The sequence below is a fragment of the Euphorbia lathyris genome, chromosome 5, assembly GCF_963576675.1.
Source record: "Euphorbia lathyris chromosome 5, ddEupLath1.1, whole genome shotgun sequence".
NCBI classification, from domain to species: domain Eukaryota; kingdom Viridiplantae; phylum Streptophyta; class Magnoliopsida; order Malpighiales; family Euphorbiaceae; genus Euphorbia; species Euphorbia lathyris.
The window spans coordinates 40828234-40852625 of NC_088914.1; the positions used below are offsets into that span (position 1 = coordinate 40828234).

Consider the following 24392-nt stretch of genomic DNA (forward strand, 5'->3'; position numbering starts at 1 on the left):
CTCTTCGGTTCTCCTAACCGGCGCATCAAGCGCTCTACGTCTCACATGGCCAAACCACCTTAGTCGGTTTTCTCTCATTTTATTCTCAATAGATGTGACCCCTACTTTTGTCCTAATTATTTCATTACGCACCCGGTCCTTTCTCGTGTGACCACACATCCATCTCAACATACGCATCTCCGCCACCGACATCTTATGGATGTGGCAGTGTTTCACTGCCCAACACTCCGTACCATATAACAATGCTGGTCTAATTGCCGTCCGGTAGAATTTTCCCTTCAATCTATTAGGCATGCCGAAACCCGTAGCACTCTTCCACTTCGACCAACCAGCTTTAATCCTATGAGCAACATCTCCATCTACTTCTCCATCCGTTTGGATAATAGATCCTAAATACCGGAAGCAATCCGAGGCCTGAACAACTCTCCCATCTTGGGCATGGAATAATACACAAGAAATTTGTTGTACCCATTCAAAAAGCATCCAACATCTTTATTAGCACAACTGAATAATACAACATTTAGCAGAAGATACATCTAATTTGTACAAAAAATTTAATCCGAGCTCAGCAGAAGGCAGAAGCTTCTTCTTTATCTCCTTAGGTTTGTACAATGGAGTTGCCCATCAACTTGCCCTAGTAGCTAGGGATGTGTTCTTGTAATTTATTTTTCATGGAGTAAGTTCCCATATATAGGTGTTCAAGCTTGTATTTCTTCTCTCATATAATAAGACCCTGTTCTTCTCTCAAAGAACATTTCTTTATATATATATATATAAACAACAGAACAGAAGAATGAATTTGTACATGAAGATCAATTAGACTTTTTGGCACCAAAAAATTTAGAAAGCTCTTTCACCATAGCCTTCGCTTTAATGTCTTCTTCCCTATTAACATTAACATGCCATTTCTTCGATGTGTGTTCAGCCTGAAAGGTTCAAGCGCCAATTTAGCACAACTTAGAAACAAAAAGAAAAACTTGTAAGATTAACATTACATACCCAGGTTTTTAGAGGCACCAGTTGCTCTTTGATAGTCTCAAGTTTTGGTTGAAATAGATCTTTCCCTTTACTTCTGATATCATCACTCTGCCAGATAAAAACACTTAGCACAAGCTTTGGTATTAATATAAAGTTTGATCTTTATAGACAATTCCGGCAGTGAATTACACTGATCAAATAAACCCAAATAAGTGTTAGGCTTACACTGTGCATCTCTAGCTTGCAGGCTGCTAAACTGAAAACCAAAATGCTTCCACCAAACACAACTGCAGTTGCAACCGCAAATGCCTTTCCAACTACCAAATTTCATTTCAATCACGTCAATCATTCTCCTACTCAATTCATTATGGGTTAGAATAAAAAAAAAAGGGAAAAACCCTACTATAAGTTATCCCTTCAGCAGCAGCCTTCAATTTCTCAGGGCTTATAGGGGTATATCTGTCTTTTCTTAAATCATTCGCCGTCGACGCTGACACCGAGCTCTCTTGTGCCGGCATTTCCCACCTGTAGAGTAGTAGTAGTAGAGGAAACAAAAATCAACAAAATAAACTTGAAAAAAAAGAAACAAATCAGGTGTTACCTTTTGGGGCCAAAGGTGACCTGAGGAAGAGAGACATAAGCTCTGAGAGGATTCAGAGCATCGGAGGAGACAGAGAGAGGTTTATTAGGATCGGAGAGAAGGGCCCATTTGGAGGTTGTGGAGAGGGAAGATGGATCGGACGGCTTTCCGAAGATGTAGGAAGGAAGGGAATGCCTCAGAACCTCTGGAAGTACGTCGGCCTGCGATTGTTGATTGCTCGAAAGGTTGTTGGGGGAAGGCGGTTTAGGGGCGGGGGTGGCTGATTTCTCGGCGAGGCGATTGACGGCATGTTTGGATTCCTGGAAAAAATAGGCCGCTTCTTTTCCTGCTAATCTTCCCGCGAGAAAACTCATTTTTGTTGTCTTGTGTTGCAACTGTAACTTGGCTGGCTGGATATTTCAGTCAATTTCGACTGGATGTCAAATTTTTATATTTTATTATTATATTTCGTAAATACAAACATTTTTAAGCTTAATTTCAAAAAAACAATTTTGTGGTTTCATAAATTCTTTGGGAAAATTATAAAACTGGGACAATTTGGAAGCTCGTTTATATATTTAGACCAATTATTCAATATAGTATATATCTAGACTATTTATTTGTGACTTTTCTAAAATACTCCAATCGTTTCATCTTCCTTTCTTCCTTTCGTTTTTATTGTGCGAGCCGAAAGCATTCTTTCATCTTTTTCTTTCTTCTTCCTCTTTTGGTTTTTGTTTTCTTATGCGAAACGAAGGCATTGTTCTTCATCTTCCTGTTTCTTCTTTCTCTCTTGATTTCTTTCTTCTTGTGCGAACTCGAAGACACCATTTTCTTTGCAAAAGCGATTTTTTCTGCGTTTATTATATGTTTATTGTCGATTTCAATGGCGAAAGGCAGAAAGAAGGTAAATATCTACTATATTTCTATGTTCATCTTCCTGTTTCTTCTTCATCTCTTTCTAGAAAATGACTTCACATAATGAGTTTGCTTCGCAGTTTGCAAAAACTGCGAAGCAAACTTATGTACTGGAGTAGTATTTTTTTTTCTTCAGAAAATGACTTCGCATAATGAGTTTGTTTCGTGGTTTTCGAAAAATGTGAAGCAAACTCATGTACTGAAGTAGTATTTTCTCCAAAAAATAACTTCGCAGAATGAGTTTGCTTCGCAGTTTTTGCAAACCGTGAAGCAAACTCATATTAGTCAGGTTGTATTTACCTTCGCAGGCGTAGCAGTTTTGCTTACTGTGAAGCACTTCTTTCTTAATTTCATTAAAATGACTAAATTTTTTATGAAGGTTGTGATGAGGACATCTTTCCGTCAGATATGGGGGGGGGGGGGGTGATTCAGAAGAGTAGAAAGACACACCTAAAAGTTCCAGTACATCTTTTTATTTTTGGTGTATCTACTTGGGCACATCTACTTCGACGGATCTACTTCGACGGGTCTCCTTCGATGGATCTACTTCGACGTATCTACTTCTAGTATCTACCTGGACGGATCTACTTCGACGTATCTACTCGACATATCTACTTCCAGTATCTACATGGACCGATCTACTTCGATGTATCTACTCGACATATCTAGTCGACGTATCTACTTCAAGTATCTACTTGGACGGATCTACTTCGACTAGAGTTGTCAATATGGGTCATGACACGATAACACGATTCGCGTAACCCGCAAATTAAGCGAGTCAGGGTTTAGGCTTAATGGGTGAAAGTGTTAAACGGGTCGACTTGTAGAACTCGTTTAATAAACGGGTTGGGTCGCGGGTTGACTCGTAAACTCGTTACAACCCGTATAATTTTAGACAAGTTAACATGTCAGGTCAACCTTTTTCACTAATCCGCCAAACCCGGCCCATATAACCCGTATAACCCGTTTAGCTATTGAAAATATCAGATTTTATTATGGGTATAGTAGTAATTTCAGAGCTTGATATATATATATGTAACAAATTGTTATCCATTCACTTATCCAGCCACCAAACACCACCAAGACCATCTCTCATTTCCTTTTCTCCTTCAAAAATTTTCAAACCCTAGTTTCCAGTCCTTTCCACCGCCGATACCTTTCCGCCGCCGTTTCTGATCTCCTTACCATCCTCTCTGTGAAGAAGGTTATCTCCGAGAACCCTTCCTTTACTTTTTAAGTTTATTTTCTTAGTTCTTTTTTATATTGGAGACTTTTATTTGTGTTATTATCTCTAATTATCATTGTTTTTCTATTTTGTGATTCATAATGAGTTTTTCTCCGAGAACCCATGATGATTTTTATTTGAGTTTTTCTTGTTTTTCTCCAAGAACCCATAAAATATCTATTTTTATTATCTTTTTTAGTTTAGCGCCATCTGTTGAGCCCTGCACCTCTAGCAAGCAGGCATACCGAATGTGGTCGCCACTCTTATCTATGAACAAGGTGGAACCGAACATCAGCCACGTCCAAGCTCTCGCTTGGGTATTGGGAATCCGATCTCCTCTACACATCTTCATGACAAAATCCACCCGTACTCCACCGGATGCGTAGTGACCAACCAGCAGCTCATCCCGAGTCAGCCCGAACAAGTCCATGATGCAGGACTGCAGCTCCAACAGACCCTGATCAGCGATCACCATGTCCCCATCTACGGAGATACGTAGAATCTGCCACACGTCATGCAACAGAATGCTTATCTCACCGAAAGGCATGTGAAATGATGACGTGCTCGGCTGCCATCGCTCTGCAAAAGCAGAAATCAGAGCCGCATTGATATGACCATACATTATAGCTGGAAGATGTGCCAACCCAGAGGACTCTATACGCGACTAGATCTCCTCAGAAGCACCATGGTACCATGTCAACAGCCTCGTGCAATACCCTGATCTGGTATGGCACCTGAGGATGCCCCTCTCATGCCCGGTCCAAATAACAGATGCAATATGTCCCAGGAAGCTCGGAATCACAGAACCATCAACTGGACCCCCAGAGACCGAGGCCTTCACCACCCAGTCGTCCTCTACAGCACTCCTGGAGCGTTTGCTGCTACCTGAAATTATATTACATGAATTAAATTTGAATCAGAAGTAAATCACATAAGAATAACTAAATTAAACTAATATAAGAATAAATATATAATTTAAATTTCTTACCAGATGATGATCCTGCAGTAGAAAAACGCCCGTCTCGACCCCTCGTCACTACTGCAAGTGGTATAGTATCAGCACTCAGAGGAGGCATAGAGCCATCTACGTCCATCTTTGAATCATCAGCATCCTGTTGACGTCCAACACGCCCAGCATGTGTAGCGTGTGCCCTCTAGACGTCCCCCATCAACCTCTGCTCGGTTAGATTCTCCAAGCGGAGGCAATAACATCACGACTGGATATATGTCGGTGTCCAGAACCATCGTCAATAATGTCAGCCTGATAATTAAAAAGAAAAGCAATTAACTACATATCCAATCTATAATAATTTCTCTATCTGAAATTTACTTCTTACATGAATAATTACAAATTAACAACATATTATTTCCAAGCTTCGATACCACGTTATCGAAGTTTTTTCCTATTTCGGGTCCGCCTACGGGCGTCCCGACATTTAAATTTTTCTAAAAAAAAAATTAAATATCCCACAAATTGGTATGGGCGGGTGATTCATACCACATGGCCCAGGCCAAAACAGGTGCGGCGCACCAGTCGGTCCTATGGCCGAACGGTTGTGGCGCACAAGTCGGCCCTAGGGCCGAACGGGTGCCGCACCCTTTCATGCCCTAGGGAAAACGGGATCGTCACCCGTTTTCCCTAGGTACTGAACGGGTTGCACACCCATTCAGCAAATCTTCAACGAATTGGAGACGGAACTCGTGTTTTCGAATATATTTTTAAGAAAATAACTTACCGGAATACCCATTGTGCCTTTTCCTTTGCCGTGTTTTGGTGGTATGATGATTTTTGTTCGGGTTTTGGAAAAACTAAAAAACTTGAGAGGATTTGAGAGGATTCTTATTTTTGGGTGAAAATTATGAGAAGGGCATAATTGTCCAAAGGGGACAATGATTAGTAATTAGGGGGTGGTATTTAGCAGTTCACTTAAAAAAATAGAGAAGTTGTTATAAAGACATAAATAGACAATTGAAACAGTAAATTACCTCATTTTTTCCTTCAACATTTGAAAATATGCTAAGAGAGAGAAATATAATTGAAGAGAGTATATGAATGATAAGGAGAAAGTTAGGTGGTGTTTGATAAAACTTAAAATTAAGTGCTGAAAAAATAAGTATTGAATTTTAAGTGCTGAATATTATAAATGCTGAAAGTATTAAATGATATAACTGTTTGATAAATACTCAAAATAAGTACCCAATTAATGTTAGTTGATAATGTTCAACTTAAAATTTTAAGTTAAATTTTTTGACTTACCGGATAAGTGATTATGTGACTTAACTGAAATATTTAAGTTGTGTTATCAAACAAATTTAAAATCAATAAACACTTAATGTATTAATTTTAAGTGTTAAAAGTCGTTATCAAACAGGACCTTAGTTGAGTCTTGGAATTGATTAAAGGGTAGTGTAATTTTGTTAGGATAGTTAGTGTATGATGTATCCCAATTATTTATATAAAAATGGTCGAACTCGCATTATCGATCACTTATCAGTTAAAGATACTTAATTGTCTAATCATACTTGAGATATATATATATTTTTTTTTTTGGCTAAAATGTAATTCAAGTTGTACTTGGAGTAAAGTGCAAGTACTTTTGGTATAATTTACCCAACATGTATATATAACTTAATCACAAGTGACCACTAAATTTATGTATTATGTGCAAAATTAAAGCCGGATACTAAAATGTGAAAATGAATAAATGTTATTTCTTACCATAAAAATCACAACAACATAAAATATCAAACCCATTTAGATAGATATAATAGGAACTTAGGGTCCGTTTGTTTTACATGCTGTTTGTTGTTTCCTGTTACGGTTTGCTATTTGAAAAGACTGTTTCCAAAAAGCAGTGATTCTTTGCTTTTATAAAAAAAAACTACTTTTCAATTATAAAAGACAAACATGAGGTGTTTAACCAAACACCTAAAATTCTACTTTTCAAAGTGAAAAGACAAACAATAGATGGAAAAACAGCAACCAAATACCCCTTAGACCATCTCTAACCTAGCATCAATTTAATGCTGAAAAAAATATTTGATACTGATTTCCTCTCCAACCAGTATCAAACCGCATGGACACGGTCATCCTCTATCAAATTTGATGTTCTATCAAAAAATTTGATGGAGCATCATTTAATAAAATAAGTTTTTTCTATTTATTTTATATATATACAAAAGCAAGAATGATAAAATTACATGTGAATATTAATTTAATAAGGCTTAATACATTATTTGTACATTGAATTTATCAAAAAAAAATTTGATTGGTCCTCTAAACTTTTAAAAATATCTCGATAGCCCTTTCAACTTGTATAAAATGTTCAGTTAGTCCATGAAATTGTGTAAAATGTAATTAATTAATCACTCGACTGCCAAAAATTTAAGTTAAATACGAAAGATGTATTGTACGCGTCTTAAAAAATGTAAAACGACCAAGGTCGGGATACGCGGTTCTAATATTAGAGAAGACAAGTGTTAAGACATATGCGATACATTTTCCGCATACAACTTATTTTTTTTGCAACCGAGTGATTAACTGATTATATTTTATGCAAGTTAGAGGGTTAACTAAATATTTTATGGAAGTTGAGTGGATACTTTGAAATTTTGGATGAGAAAATGAAATATTATACTCCCTCTGGTCCATAATAGAAGTCTTTTAAGGTTAATGCACACTAATTAAGAAATACAATTAATTTTAAGTAAAAGACTTTGTTACCATTGTATTAATTGCATTCACTAGTAACTTTATCTATTTCTAAGGTAAAAAGTCAACTTAAATAGGGGTATATTTGGTAAAAGTAAATTAATGTGCATAGATTGAAACAAAATGTCATGTATTATGGAACAAAAAACACTCTCTAGAAAGACTTCTATTATGGACCGGAGGAAGTACTAGTTAAAAATGATAAAATATTATTATTTGAAATTAAAGGGATAAAAATATGTAGCAAAGTCAAAAGAGTAAGAGAAAATGATAAAAATAGGTTGGAGATAGGGACAAAAGAAAAGAGTGATTTTTGTAGTGGTAAGTCGTGAAAATACAATGATCATCATCGCAGGAAGTTTACAATGCGAGTCGTTGTTGACTCCGATTGAATACGACAACATCCTTGTATTTTTAATAATGGTTTGTTCAACCCCTCATTTTTCATCTGTAAAACCTTCCTACCGATGAGTTTGATTTCTAAATTAGGATTTCTTTTCTTCTTCTTCTTCTCCCTTTTCTACTCCGCCGACTCAGCCTGCCCCAAACCCTGCAATTTGGCATTCGCATCATACTACGTCTTCCCCGGAGATACCTTGTCCGTCATAGCCCAATCTTTCCAATCTGAAATTTTGCAATCATCGGATACAATCGTCAATTACAACAGGGGCATCATTCCGAACAAAGATTCCCTTGGATCCTTTATCAGGATCAATATCCCCTTCCCCTGCGCCTGCATAGACGATGAATTCCTCGGCTACCAGTTCAAATACCATGTTCAAATTGGAGATACATACACCAAGGTTGCCAACCATAGTTACGCCAATTTGACCACGCTTTCTTGGCTCACCAAATTCAATACTTACCCGGACAATAATATACCAGTTACCGGTACGCTTAATGTCACTATCAATTGCTCCTGCGGAGATTCATCCATTTCTAAGGATTATGGATTGTTCCTCACTTACCCTCTCCGACCTGGAAATACTCTGGAATCCATCGCGGCCGAGGCTAATATTACTACTGAATTGCTCCAAAACTATAATATTGGTGCTGATTTTACCCGAGGGAGTGGTTTGGTTTTCATCCCAGCCAAAGGTACTCATCCCTTTTCTTTCTTTTGCATTCTTTCATTAGCTAAAAACTACAATTAGACAATTTTCAATGCAATCATTTCCCAAATTCAACGTATTCTCTCAAAATATATTATTTTCTTCCTCATATATACCATCTCTATCAAATTTTTTTTAAAAAGCTCCAATACTAAATAATTCTAAAATTGCTCATACATCATTATTTTATACATTATTTATTTTAATTATAAATATTATTATAAAATTCTAAAACTAAATCACAACCACTCTTCTAAACACCTTGCATCGAAGATGCTTTACACCTTCAATTTTACTATTATTTTTATTGTGTTAAAAAAGGTCATTATCATTATGTATATCAAATTTGATGAAGCTAATGACTTTGAATTGACTATAAAAATAATGTAAATGATGTTCAAACCACTTTAATTTTTTAATGCGTAAATAATTGTTTGGAACAAGTTATATGTGTTTAAACTCGTTTTTAAAATAGTTTAAAATTATTTAAAATGATGTAAAACTGTTTATGATATATTTTAACAAATTTAAAATTATTTATAAATATACAAAATAAACTAAATGAAAAAACCATTCTTCTTTACTATCTTCGTGTTTCTATTAGAGTAATAAGATCCGCATAACTTCATCACCACCAACCTATTAAAAAAAGGGTGTTGTTATACTTAGCCACCCTTCTCCACCCTTAACAACTAGAAATGATGAAAATGCCCTTTCAGGTGTTGAAATGGGGAATGTGGCATTTTTTTTCCTTTCCCGACATGCGGACGTGAGGTTATTACGCCACATGGTGAAGCATATGGCTTGTATGCCTCACCAGAAGGAAGGGGGTACTATCCATACGCCTCACCATGTGGTGAGGCGTAATAACCTCACGCCCCGCCTATTAATTTTTTCCACTTTTAACTAAAATTAATAACATTATAATTAAAATTAAAACACATAAAAGTACTAAGTTGATAAATAAATTAACTATTCTAGATTGATTCATATAGTGTTAAATAAATAAATTAAAACACATAAAATCATTCACATCAATGTAATCTATTCCAATCCTCTCTCGTGTCAACATAAATATTGTCCAAGTGTTGAACACTCGGATCACGATATCTCTGCCAATGGACGAGAATGGGTGGGACTGGAAAACCAGGTCTTAAATATAGACGTATGTAATGTTAATAACTCCCCAAATGACAATCTCTCGTTCTGGTGATCTTCCATCGTCTGAACGCATCGGTAGTATAGTACAACATGTATAGCACACAACAGTATAGACGTATGTAATGTTAATAACTCCCCAAATGACAAATGACAATCTCTCGCTCTGGTGATCTTCCATCGTCTAAATGCATCGGCAGTATATCACAACATATATACACATGTCTTTGGATCGGGTTATCCTCATGGTGTTTTTCTTTAATCGTTGCAAATATAGCACACGGCTTTGCTTGAGCTGCACTCATTTCACGCACAATTTTTTTGGAAGCGAGACTTAGTCTGCTAATCTGGCGATATCCCTGAGGGTATACAACCAATCTATGATTGTGCTTTCCTCTCTCTCCATCAACACCATTTACCATCCAACCCCCTAATTCTCCGATTTATAGAACCTTCACCTAGAATTTGCAACCACAATATTTTTCTTTCGTGTTTTTCCGTATTGCTTCGTCCATATCCTTACTCTTTAGGGTACTCTTTATACCATGTGCACATTCAAGCAATATCCATTTCAATTTTGCCCCAGTCTTGTGAGAATATGTAGTTAACTCAAAGCCAAGGCTAATCGCCTTCTGTTTTGCCCATTTAACAACTTCCTGATAAGTTTGAAACGTTTGTAGAGGAAAAAATTCCCCACTGTAATCAACATCGTCACCTCCAAACTCTTCTAACATAATCTGCAAATGTTAACAAACGGACATTAGATTCCATTACGATCAATTTCTCCACTATTTCAGGACTCTGGACGAAAAATACGCATGTCTAGGTCCGGGGTGTATGAACGAAGCCCTACCTTGTCATGGGACGTATGAACACTACGCCTCACCACTAGGTGGGGCGTATGAATAATATGTCCCACCATGAGGTGGGGGCGTATGAACAATACGATTCACCTAGTGGTGAGGCATATTTTGCATACGCCTCATCTCATGGTGGGGAGTACTGAGCATACGCCCCCGACCTCGATAGACTCAGTTTTGCCCGATTTAAAACCAAAAGATACCTCGACTTCAGCCAATTGGTCGTTCTCCTCTCTTTCCGGGGATGCCGGATTGCTCGCCATTACACGTATAATCAATTTTGAAGAATGAATTGAGATTTGAGAGAGTAATGGTTTTTCAAAAATATGAGAAGGGGTATTCTTGTCTTTTCACAATGGCTAAGTGTAGGAATGCATGGCTAAGTATAGTAATCCACTAAAAAACATTCATAAAAAAAACTAAAACTAAATAATAAAAACATATAAAACACAATTGCAATACTAAGTGCCCGTTTATTTTTCGGAATTGCTTTTTGACTTTCAATACTAAACAGGAGATAGAAAGTGTTTTGGTAAAATTCTGAAATAGATGCTTTTTTTTTTTTTGCATATTGTCTAACATCAAACAGGAACAACGAAAACAAACAGGCCGTAAAACAATTAAAAATTAGGGTAAGTTACATATTAATCATAATTAGACTAACTATTTTACAATAGTCTTATAAAAAAGGGTGGCCTGATGTATTATGCGGCTTAAGTAAGGGTCCGGAAAGGGATCCCACCACAAGGGTGTACTAGGGTCTGCCAATATTTTGACAAAAGGCCACTACTAAGACTCGAACCTGTGATCTCTCAGCTACAAGACAACAACATTCACCGTTGCGTTAAGGTTCGTCTTCTATTAACAGTTATCTAATATTTTAAAAACAATTCTTAAAATGTCAAATAGATAAAAATTAAGAGTTGTTTTAACATCAAATAAAAAAACTGTTTTTTTTTTAATTATTTTTAAAGCTCAACAAGATAACTATATATTTGACAAAATTAGAATAAAAATCTGAAAATGATAAAAGTAAAAAAATGGGTTATATAACTGTAAAATAAAAATTATAAATGACTTTACATGTAATTTTTTTTAAAAATAAAAAATAGCCCAGTAAAAAATGAATATAGTTTACTTGGCTTATTGAGTCAAATATCCGTGAATCATTTTTTTTTTTTGAAACAATCCGTGAATCATTTTTAAGTTGTTTGAATAATAATATTATTAAAATATTAATGTTTACAAATTATTTTTTATTATATTACTATTATATATCATAAAAAAGTACTACATGCTAGATTTATAAACACTAATCTATAATTATTTTCCAATTTTTTCAAAGTGAAATTGTATGTAGAGCAGCTTTGTTTAGGCCCAGTACAGGCCCAGTATAATAGTAGAAGAAAACCGCGGGAAGCGATTTATTCTACTGAGAGATTCAGAAGACGACACTGTGAATCCTCCATTACTTAATTCTTTGTTTAAGCCCTCATAATGTCCTTTTCAACTACCTCTAATCATCATCATCTTCTTTTTAAACCCGGTCAACGTTATACAACACGAAGAAGCATCCTCTTCAAAGTCGTTTTTATCTTATTCAATTCTTCTCTTTTGATTTTTCATTTCAACGGAATTCTCCTCTCAATTCCCCATTTCCTGTGCTCCATTATGAATTCCTTCTTAGGGTTATGGTTAGGATTTTTGCTGTTACTGTCTCTCTGCTTCTCCGCCGAGCCCAGCTGCAGCAAAGCCTGTGATTTAGCTTTGGCATCCTACTACGTATGGCAAGGGACAACCACCAGCTTCATCGCTGAGATTATGAAGTCTAACCTTTTACCTTCGGAAAATACAATCGTCACTTTTAACAATCAAGTCCCAAACAAGGACAGTCTCCCATCCTTCATCAGAATCAACGTTCCCTTCCCCTGTGATTGCATCAACAATCAATTTCTCGGCCATGTTTTCCAGTACAACGTCAGACCCGGTGACACTTATGACGTTGTTGCAGACACTTACTATTCCAACTTGACTACGATTCCATGGTTGGAGAAATTCAATTCCTATCCTTCTACTAATATACCAGATACCGGTACGCTTAATGTCACCGTGAATTGCTCCTGTGGAACTACCTCCATTTCCAAGGATTATGGTTTATTTATTACATATCCCCTACGGCCCGAGGATAGCTTGTCTTCCATTTCAACTCAGTTCAATATTACTGCTGAACTATTGCAGAGATATAATGTTGGTGCCAATTTTAGTGCAGGCAGTGGTTTGGTTTATATTCCCGGAAAAGGTGATTGATTGTGTTTTTCATAGAACTTTTAAGAATGTGTCCGGATTAATGAACTTTGGTTGCTTATATTTGGATTTGAGGTAGAAATGTGACTAATTGGCTGCATGACTTTGTTTTTAAATAGCTTGGTTGTTGAAGTTGTTTATTATGCTTTTTTTTTTTCATTTTAATTCTGGTTAATTTTTCTCCTCGAGGATATTGTTGGTTTTGCACTTGAGTAGATTTTGTGACATGTTCTTGATCTTCAGTTGAAATTTAATTTTAAGCACTGGTGGTATGACTGAGCTTAGAATTTATATTTTGGTAAAGTGTACAGAGGTGCTCCCTTTTTTTCATAATGATGCGGATAGGAACGTTTGTATCATACCCAAACTATAATTGGAGTCCAGTCAGTTTCATGTATCTCCTGCTTTGGTAGAAGGTGTTATTCTGTTGTTTCATATCTTGCATAGAGTTGTATGAACTTCAACTTGCTCTTTTGATGGATCCTTTGGATATTTCGGACATCCTAGGTTGAAGCCTTCAGGTAGCTGATGAAATGGGTTTACCTCCACAAATGGGACTCCTGTTGGGTTTGTAGGCAAGAGGGCTACTACATGTAGTTATTCCATGTATTTTTTTTTCAGTAGTTAATCTACTAAAGATTGTTTCCCAATGACATTGCTTTTTTTATCACGGTTCTTAAAGATGATTATGTAGAACCATATAAGAAATATAAGGCATCAAGGAAACAATGTTAATTCCTAATGTCATTGCCATCAATTTCTTAGCTGATGCTTGATCTGTTTTTTTTCCAGATGAAAATGGTAGCTATCGGCCACTGACATCAAGGTAACATTCATTATGAATTCATACTGATTTTTTATTCATTCAACTTGGCTACCTTTAGATCACTTACAAATTGTTAAATGCTTCTGTTCTTCTTGTTTTTCTTCTTTTGCAGCACAGGTGGTTTTGCCTTTCTGCTTGCCGCTTTTTGTGATGATATTCTCATTTTGATATTTGGTCAGACATTCTACAATGCAGACTTAATGCTTCATGAGCTTACTGTATACTTCCGTGTAAGCAGGGATGTCAGGTGGAATTATTGCTGGCATATCCATAGGGGCAGTAGCAGCAGTTCTCTTATTTGCAGTTTGCATATACTATGGATTATACAGAAAGAAGAAGGTGAAGGAGGCAGCATTGCTGTCAACATCTCTAGATCTCTCTGCTCAAGCATTGCAAGGTAACTTTTTTGTTTATGAGTTTCTTTTTTGAATCTATTGCGGCAGTCCTTGATGAATTCATTGATCTCAACAAGTCAAAAGGTGCTTCTCTCAAGAAACAATGGGATTTTATTATGCATGAGCTGCTTAAATTTTACTCAGTCATTTGTGTCGCTGACACGACTTGATTTCACGGTTTTATATGATGGTTCATGTTAGCCGACCCCGAATCATTTCGGGACTAAGGCTTTGTTGTTGTTGTTGTTGATGTGTCACACATCTGCATAGTGTATAGTGGAATATCCAATGCCTATTATAATATCAGCAATCATGAATTTTCTCCATAGATTTTCATTTCTTACCATGTCTGCCATGTTTTTTCCTCTGTATTTGCTGCTGATGGGACTGCCTTATCTCTTTATTCTGTTGGTAGTTTGCTGCTTGATGTTCTCCTTTTGGACTTTATTGAGTGAGGTCGTTCAAGTTTGCTGGCTTGTTATAAAGAGAAAACCTATTGACAAAAAAATATTCTATTCATGTCATGCAATTTATCCAATAATTTTATTTGGTTATTTATCCTAATTTTGGAAGTTAGTTGCAATTTATCAAAATCAAATTCTTAAAATATTTTAACTTACAAGCATAGTTGTTAAAGGCGTGCTAAGGCTCCAAGGGGTTCTGGAGCCTAGGCTCAAGGCACAAGGCGAGGTGCGGGCCTTAGAAACACGAGGCGCATAAAATAAACTAAAATAAAATATATACTCTTTTACTAATTAAGCATAAACAAAAAAAAAACACTTACGACCACACAAACAAAACGAAATCCACATAAAAACATAATACTAAAATCATAAATGTCAAAAACGCCAAATTAAGTTCATACTTCATAGAAACACTAACATGTACTTAACGTCTTAATTTTATCAAAAAAAAAAAAAAAACGTCTTAACCTAAAATACCTAACTATAACTAATGCTACTAAACTAATACCATTCATTGTCAATCAAAAAGAACACACACAACAAAACTAATAATCATCATCATCATCAAGATCATCACTCTGTTTCTTCTTCACTCTGTGTCTGTGGAGGTTTGTTTTTGCCTGAAGTGGATGATACTTCTTTCTTTACGTGACTTCTTCTCCTAATCTTTCTCTATTTTTTATATATTTAATTATGATTGAGACTCTTGATTATTTAAATTAAGGGTTAAGATTAATTTTATTTAAGTTAGATTACTGGTTGAGATTAATCAAACAATTAGTTTAGAGAAAACTGTAAAAATAAAAATAAAAACCTAAGTAAAAACCGCCAGGCGCACCAGGCTCCAGGCGCGAGCGAGGCGCACAAGGCGAGAGCCTTTTGTACAGAGCCTCATTTTCTAGGTTCAAGGCTCAAGACCCTGAGCCTTCACTGAGGCGCGCTTTTAACAACTATGCTTACAAGTTTATGCAATTCAACATATCTGTCAGTTGATCAGCTTGTCTACTATATATTTCCAAAAAATAAAAATAATATTTGAAGAATAAACTAAAAATTAACTACCTCAATATACAGTAAAACCTCTATATAGGAATACACTTGGGATCGGGCTATTTGTATAACAATTAAGAGGTTATTACTAAATAGAGTTTGGTAATAGTGGTTATTACTAAGTTGGGACCGAGTTTTTTTATTATTCCTATATACAAGTTTTACTGTAATAGAAAAATACCTACTGAAGTTATAAGTTATCTTACGGCTTTGATAAAACTGCAACTGAATATTGGGATGTAGATGAAATTGTAAAGTAGAAAGTTGCATCATTAGACCTACACAAAATCCTGTTACAACTCATTACTACTAATTGCGGATTATTTATAAAAGGGCATCTTTTCCTTGTTAATATATTTTGCAAGGTCTTTGTACCTTGTTTTTTTCTTTTGTAACCAGCATCATGTAATCCAAATGGCAGAGACTGTACACTAGGCTGTTAGAAAGATAAATGCATAGGCAACAAACACCTCCTTCATAACATTACGGAATGCTACCTAAACACCTGGAAGTGCGATGCAAATCATGAACTTCAAAAGAGATATTTAGAACGACATAGGACGAATGCCTTAATAACAAGCCAACATAACAGCTGCAAAATTCTGTGATTTTTTTTCCAACATCTCTGTCTTTGGATAAACATATGCAACCACAATCATCTGGTTTTACTAGTTATTTATTGTTTTGCTAATGTGTCAACAAATGAAATGGTATGGATTATCAGGCATATTCAATAATTGATTCCCTTACTCCTTGGTTCAGGTCCTAGAAGTAACTTAGACAAACCCATGGAATCAATTGGTGTGGCACCATCACCTGTTCTTACAGGCATAACAGTGGACAAATCAGTAGAGTTCACTTATGAAGAACTTGCTCAGGCTACTGACAGCTTCAATATCACTAATAAGATTGGACAAGGTGGCTTTGGGGCTGTTTACTATGCGGAGTTGAGAGGCGAGGTCTGTACTCTACTCATTCAAATTTTCATTTATGATAAGTCATTATTCCAGGAATGTTACTCATTTATAATTGTCATTTGTGATCAGTCATTTTTACAGAATGTTTCGGCATTGTGCATTTCATCTCCTTGTGTTCAAGTTAATCCTGCATCTTGCCTAAATTTTATGGTCATATTCAAGATCAAGCCCTCTAAATTAATGAATAATTTTTTAAATCCATAGAATTAAGACTTGTTCTCTCTCTCTCTCTCATTCAATATGGTTGCTTTTGTATGGTATGCATGCCAAATTGATTTTCCAAAGGGCATATTGTACTATATACTTCCTTATGTTTCACCACAATTCTACTGCTTCTCCGTACTTCGTTTTTAATATTGAAACTTTGATATCCGTGACAGGAAAAAAAACTGTAGAAGACAAACTGAATAAAACACAGAAATTAGTAGTGTCATAATTTTAGTTTAAAGTTAGATTGGTTCACTAGTAAGTATGCTCGAATATCTGGGAGCTTTCTAGTAATTATTCCTTTGAAAATTGAAAAAAAAAAAGAGGTTAACTTCCCCATCCCATTGAAATCGTTAATTTTGGAAATCCCATATAGTAGGTGGGTTTGACAACAATCACTTTGAGAGATTTCACTAGATGATGAATTTTGTAGAAGAAGAATGAATATCATCACATTAACTGAATGAAGACTTGAACTAGTTTCTGAGTTAAACTTTGACATGCGCTTAGTGAAATCAGCAGTTACAATATCCTTTTCCAATTATATCCTGAATGCTCCTAGTTAGGCAGTCGTGCAATTTTATTTTATTTTATTTTTTTTGTAAAGTTTCACTGGTTTTAAGTGTAGTTACTAGTTTGTTTATAACATTTGAGGGGGTTTTTTTTTTCTACGTACATAATAAGTTTTATTTGATTTATATAAATGATAGGTTTAATTTGGTTTTAGAAAAATATATGAAATTGATATTTTTTTTTTCTTTTTTGCCACATGAAATTTAGTTCAAGTTAGTCCAAGATGGACGATGCAAATTTCTAGTTCTTGTTTAAAGAAAAGTAACTTACTTTTATGCAAAGGTTATTCTCTGCATGGACTTGAAAAATGTTCCATTATGTGAGTTTCCTATAAGCCCCAAACACAGAAAACAGATAAATTGTGTTTAAGTTCCCTAAAGACAAGGTGAGCCTAACTTTTTATAGGTATTTGTCAAATGCACATGTTTTCTCTTGCATGTTTTACTTATACTCTTAGGAATTAATGTCCTTTGAAAATAGAAGCATATTTTATTTTCTTACCTTAAGAGAAAGAAGAATGTGCATGTTCCTGTTTATTAGTGTCATGAAATCATTTGAATTAAAAGGTTAAGCTGATAGTTAAAGGCTCAATACATATTAATATCTGACACACCGCACGCGAGTGCCAACTGGGCTTGAAAGCTTGAACAACACATGCTCATCTTACCATGTGTTGAAATTAAATCAGCTGATAGTTAAAGGCCCAATTCATATTAATATCTGACAATTCGTAATTCACAACTCTTTGCCTAATGCGAATAAATTCAAGTTATGCAGAAAGCAGCAATCAAGAAGATGGACATGCAAGCTTCAAAAGAATTTTTTGCTGAACTTAAGGTTTTAACACATGTTCACCATCTGAATCTGGTATTCTCTCTTTCTCTCTCTGTTTCAATGCTTATCAAATGCATTTAGAGTTATTTTTACCACGGTTTTCTGAATAATTGCAATAGGCAAAGATTTCCTGTTGTCATTATATTCTGTTGTATGACATGAATACAGAAAATTCATATAATTTTTCATTTATTCAGGAAAACCAATGAATTTAATATGGTTCCTGTTTGAGGTTTGGTTAACCTTGATATTGGAGATTTGGATAAATTACAATACCTTGTAGCATTGCCTCATCACTTAACATAGTATAAGCCATGCATGATCACCTCAGATTCTTAAAAACTGGATCTCTCCCCGAGCCATGGCAGTGTGGAGCAGTTCAAATGTTAACCTAAATACATAAATAGAAAGATTGATATATGAAGCACAAGAATTTTGAAGTATAGAACAATAGTCAAGAAATGAATTTGATGTTATATCAGAAAGTATCATTAATGGGCTATACGTACTACATATATGTTACATCTAGCAGTTGTTTTGATCAGCCAACTTTTTCTGGTTTGAGGCTTGAGCTCACAAATTAATCAGCAAAGTAAGATATTATCCTGCTAGAAGGATTTGGCAAAAGTCAGTTCCTTACCTTTCTTTCATTTACTGCTGTAAGTCTATAAGTTAATGCTATATCTCTTTGTTTTTGAATCAAACATTGTCCAATTGCATGGGTGATCTATTGAAAGTTTGGATTTTTGTTCTCTCATTACCCAGTGCATGGTTTTGCCTAATGTAATTCAGGTGCGATTGATTGGATACTGCGTTGAGGGTTCTCTGTTCCTAGTTTACGAATTCATTGAGAATGGCAACTTAAGCCAGCATCTGCGAGGCTCTGGTGAGACGGCATGCTTCTATAAATAATATCTGGTGGTTGTAGTTACAGAACAGAAGTAATGATAATATGTTGCGTTTTGCCAGCAAGGGATCCTTTGTCATGGTCTACTAGGGTACAAATTGCCCTAGATTCAGCTAGGGGACTTGAATATATTCATGAGCATACTGTTCCTGTTTATATTCATCGTGATATTAAGTCGGCAAACATATTGATTGACAAGAACTTCCGTGGAAAGGTTCTATTATAATCTCTGGTGTGATGGAAATTTATTTTAAAAGCTTCAAAGTATTTTACTAAATTATTTATGCCACAGGTTGCAGATTTTGGATTAACAAAATTGACTGAAGTTGGAAGTGCATCACTCCCCACACGTCTTGTGGGTACTTTTGGATACATGCCACCAGAGTAAGAGACCTTTTACTTATCAAATTAACATTACAAGAAAATCTCAGCATTAAGTTAAATGAAGAATCCAGTTAAAAAGCTCTATATGATTTCCCCCCCCCCCCCCAGAACATGCATTACAGGATTTGATGTTTATGCAGGTATGCTCAGTATGGTGATGTTTCTCCGAAAGTGGATGTTTATGCCTTTGGGGTTGTCCTGTATGAGCTCATTTCTGCCAAGGATGCTATAGTCAAATTTAATGGTTCTTCTGCTGAATCAAGGGGCCTTGTTGCTTTGGTGAATCATCTTCAATCTTTCTTTTTCATCAGGCAGAAGAAAAAAAAAACATAGATTTGCACTTAACTGAAAATTCAAATTGATGAGGGGAAAAAAACTCTGTGCAAGACCTTGATTCATTAATATATTCCACAAAATTCCTGCCTGCTTACCTTTTTATTTATGTTGTGTGAAAATGATGTGCAGTTTGAGGATGTTCTTGATCAGACTGATCCAAAGGAAGACATACGAAAACTGATCGACCCAAGGCTGGGCGAAAACTATCCATTGGATTCAGTCCGAAAGGTAAAAGAATGTCATATAGTGAAAAACTGTAGTTCGGTTTAGAAGTTTTGATGTAATATATATGGTGTTTGCAGATGGCGCAGCTTGCAAAAGCATGCACTCAAGAGAATCCTCAATTACGTCCGAGTATGAGGTCCATTGTGGTTGCCTTAATGACACTTTCATCTTCAACAGAGGATTGGGATGTTGGCTCCTTCTATGAAAATCAAGCTCTTGTCAATTTGATGTCTGGAAGATAGAGATTGCATACATTTATATTCGGGTTCTCTAGAAAAGTCAATTATCTATCTATACTTTGAAAATGTCTTATTTATCCTTTGAATTTGCTTAAAGCATAGAAAGGTAGTTAACCGTTTGTACACAGTGGACTAGAAATATTTTAAACTTTTGTATTCTTTTTCATGGTTTGTAAATGTACAGTTTAATTATGAGGACACATGGAATTTTCTGAAACATAATTATTTTGGTTCGAGTTAGGAAATGTGCCTTGTTCAATAACAGAACAAGTTTCATTGGAGGGTGTAATGTATTAATTTTGCAATGTTGATGCAAATGTAGCATTTCTCTTTGAGTTTGAGACTGAACATGTTTCTGAAACTATCTTCTCTATTTATTTTTTAACGTGGCTTATAGTTGTTTCTATTCCGAACTACTTGGAGATTTAGGTATTGTTTGATAAACTGAAAATTAAATGTTGTAAAAATAAGTATTGAATTTTAAATGTTAGATATTATAAGTGTTGAAAATATTAAATAATTTAATTGTTTGATAAATATGTTACATATCAGCGGAAAAAGAAAGTTTAAGGACTATTTATGATAATAGTTCTCCTCACTCATAGTTTATAATTATTCTGTTATTTACATTTTATTCTTGTTCTGTGTGTTGCTTTCCCCTCAAGGCTGAATCAGCTAAGTTAGTTAGAATTATGCTATTGTGTTTTATGCTTGTGATCCAATTGTATGGATTGACAGTTGTCCTTGTAACTGTTCTGACCACGTTACTATATTAGGGGTCATGCAACTACATTGTGAGGTATCCTGAATGCAATGAAGATTTTATTTTCTTCTCTCAACTTCTCTCTCCTATTTCTATTTCTCCTTCTTCTTCCCATTTCTAATCCCGAAGATCAGAACCCTAAGTCCTAACATTGGTATCAGAGAACAACATTCCTCTAGCTATTTCCTTAGTGGATAGTTAGTAACGTCGTCCGACGAACTAGACCAGCTATAAGAAGAAACATGGAAAGTTTTGAGCAACAAATTGCATTTGTGAAGGCATTGTTCCAGGAGGCGCAAACTACACAAGGTCAGCGGATTGGTTCCCTGATTCAACATCAAATTCAATTTCAGAAGGACCATCTAGCTTCCATTTCTAACTTGACTTTACTAGTTAGAAATACCCAGAATAACTCAACCAACTCTTCTGGAGGAGCATTTCAAGATATAGGGCTCCAAACACCCTCAACAAGATGTTCCCACGTTGGGAACTACCTGCGTTTGAAGGATTAGAGGTGGAAAACTGGGGCTGCAAATGCCAAAAATACTTCCAGATCTTTGAAGTTGCAGAAAAAAGGAAGTTAGATCTGGCGGGCATATATATGCAGGGAAGAGTAGATAAGTGGTTCAAAAATTGGATCAATGTGAAGCCTACAACAACGTGGGAGGAATTTGTGAAGGAGATCCTGAAGATGTTTTAAGGTACTCAAACTAAGAATGTAGTGGAGCAGATGAACCAACTGCAACAGACCTCCTCAGTGACAGAATATCCACTTTTGTTGTTCGCTTGAAGCTAGAGCTAAGGTCCGCTGTGAAAACCCATGAACCTATAGATCTATATGCAACCATTAAGAAAGCCAAACTGCAAGAAAATCATGTCAAGAAGATCATTGAAGCAGTTAAACCTAAGTCAGTTTACAGACCTCCAAATCTTAACAATGCCCCCTAAGTTTGGAATCCTACACCCATATCAATATATAAACCAAACTCAAACACCTCCACTACTATTATACCAAAACCACCTGACCCAAAATCTTCACACCCCACATCACAAACCAAACGAATTTTTAGAGCTTGTTGGTCATGTGGAGAGAAATACTTTCTAGGACATAAGTGCACCATAAAGAAACTCAATGCACTAAATTTAGAGGAGGAGGGTGAAGCAGAGCAAGAAATTCAAGAAGAGGAAAGGGAGGTTGCGAGCGACCGCGGGACCCGACTACCCTACTCTCCTTCGTTTAGGAGGAGATTTCGGCAACTTGGATTCCATCTTTATATAACACCGTCACCGTCACTTACCGTTTTTAAAGACGACGCTAGGCGTATCCCTTCCGGTATATGCATTCTTTTGACTATTTCTCTAATCCATCTTATCATGTTTTAAGGTTAGATTAATTATTCCAGAGTCGCCACCCGAGTTTTAATGTTCGAGAACATATCAAAAGTTAAGATGTTACACGGGCTCACGACATGCCACCTCTTCAGAGTTAGGTTCATGACTTAAACGGTTTAAGGATCTGATTAATAAACGCGTAGACATGTCTTTATTAAAATACCATAATATTTCTAATCCAATTTCATTTAAATATCGTTTAATGTTCGAAAGCGATAAATAAATACTCGAAAGATAAAATTATTATATCAATTTCACAAATGGCACAAATAGCCCTAACACATCAGATCTAGCCTTAGAAAATAAATCTATTAAACCTGCAAGACAATACACGTTAGCTGCGGGACATTGGGACCTGTCTTTCAGATTTAGCTACGACACCAGACTCGATCAAATAGGACTTATTTAAACCTAAAATCTAGCAAACAACATGCAATTATATCCGAAGACTAATCCATTCATCTAATTAGTTTTAATATATTAATGATGAAAATACCATTATATCCCGGGATTAATTTTAACCTCATTTAAATAAAAATAATGAAATAGTAATTTACCGAAATGAATCTAGCTTACTTGAACAGAAACATGGGTCTGTCTGTCTGTCCATATCACCAATCTGGCATGGTACCCGATTGGTAACAGGGGTCACCGATCGGTGGTCAGCCTACGGGCAGATCCTCTATTTACGTGTCAGAAACCCAAAACAAAGATGAAAGTTGTAAAAATAAAAATAAACAAGTAACATACAATAGAGATGGGCTTTTAAAACCCTTCAGAAGTTACCTCTAAAGCGTTTTTCCAGTTTATGGCATGTGGTAGGCTGAAGAACACGTGATTGAGACTTGAGCAGCAACCCATGCCCATGTAACAGGAAATTGGTATAATCAGAAAGTGGAATTCCACGTAATAGAACTGAAATTCACCGGTAAATGAGAGGTTTTGGACCCAAAATATCAATTATAGAAGTGTAATGACTTCAGAATAAGGAGGTCCAATTCTGTGACCTTATCAGCCTCCCTCTGACCATTAAGGTTAAATGAAATCCACTTGTGCATTAGACGGTCCATTGGGTCCGTCAAACTTGCATTAGTGGCTGTTTTCTTGCTATATCTAGGTTCTCTCGATACTTCCGTGAAGTATTGGCTGTGGGATAAGTCCCATTCCCACTCAACAATGTCGGCCTCCTTAAATTCGAAGGCCTGATTCATATCCTCCTCAGTCCAAATACGCTCAATGTTATTAAGGCGAAAGTGCAAAGTTTTCACTCCGTCGTCGTCTGTCTCCAATTTCAGAGTTGTGTAGAACTCTAAAATAAAAGAGGGGGAGAGACGACGACGGCGCCTTTCAATTATCAACCAACCCATATTAGACAGTAAAGATTAAACCTGCTCATGTAAACCACACTGTGCCAACCATTCCCAATCAAAAAATCGAGGGATTGCACAATCATAATTTTTGATTTTGCGGAAAAGCTTACCCTCATCCACAGACTCTAAAAGAAAAGGGACATTTATACCTCTGTGATAGTGGGCATGGGTGGTAATGGTCTGGGGCAGGAGGAGGATCGATGATTCGTGCTCGAACGGTGCCAGGAATAGGTACCAGCTCCTCAGGGAGTGAATCGGTGCGTCGACGAAGTCGGCGGCGTCGTGGTTGATCTTCCATTGGAACTACAAAATAAAGAACAAGAGCAAAACAAAAATACAATAACAACGAAAGTTAACATAAATTGGAACCAACCCCTAAATTAGAAATGAACAAAAAGAAAAACATGGAAAAGGAATTAGTAAAGTTAGCCCAAAACATGCAAACCCCTAATTTCTACAAAAACAATGAAAACAAATCCTAAATCAAATCCTAAATCTAAGAAATTCAAAACAAAACTCCATACCCAAACATGATAATCTATAACCAAAATAACTCCGAAAACAATCGATCTCCAATTTCTGCTGATTAAGCTTTCAAAAAAT

At 35.9% G+C, this 24392-nt stretch overlaps 2 protein-coding genes across 2 annotated transcripts; one reads left to right on the top strand and one right to left on the bottom strand.

Moving 5' to 3' along the window:
- Positions 1-565: 565 nt before the first annotated feature.
- On the bottom strand, positions 566-1982 carry LOC136229097 (uncharacterized). Its single transcript, XM_066017665.1, has 5 exons — positions 1580-1982; positions 1382-1503; positions 1204-1295; positions 1000-1086; positions 566-926 (listed from the first exon to the last, which is right to left on the bottom strand). The coding sequence occupies exons 1-5, from the start codon at positions 1930-1932 to the stop codon at positions 813-815; spliced, it is 768 nt and encodes a 255-aa protein (XP_065873737.1). The 5' UTR covers positions 1933-1982; the 3' UTR covers positions 566-812.
- A 9906-nt stretch (positions 1983-11888) lies between these two features.
- Positions 11889-20605, top strand: LOC136230370 (lysM domain receptor-like kinase 3). Its single transcript, XM_066019427.1, has 12 exons — positions 11889-12842; positions 13640-13673; positions 13786-13790; positions 13912-14070; positions 16345-16541; positions 18117-18206; positions 18966-19059; positions 19143-19294; positions 19373-19464; positions 19605-19743; positions 19930-20028; positions 20103-20605. The coding sequence occupies exons 1-12, from the start codon at positions 12041-12043 to the stop codon at positions 20265-20267; spliced, it is 2028 nt and encodes a 675-aa protein (XP_065875499.1). The 5' UTR covers positions 11889-12040; the 3' UTR covers positions 20268-20605.
- Positions 20606-24392: the final 3787 nt, after the last annotated feature.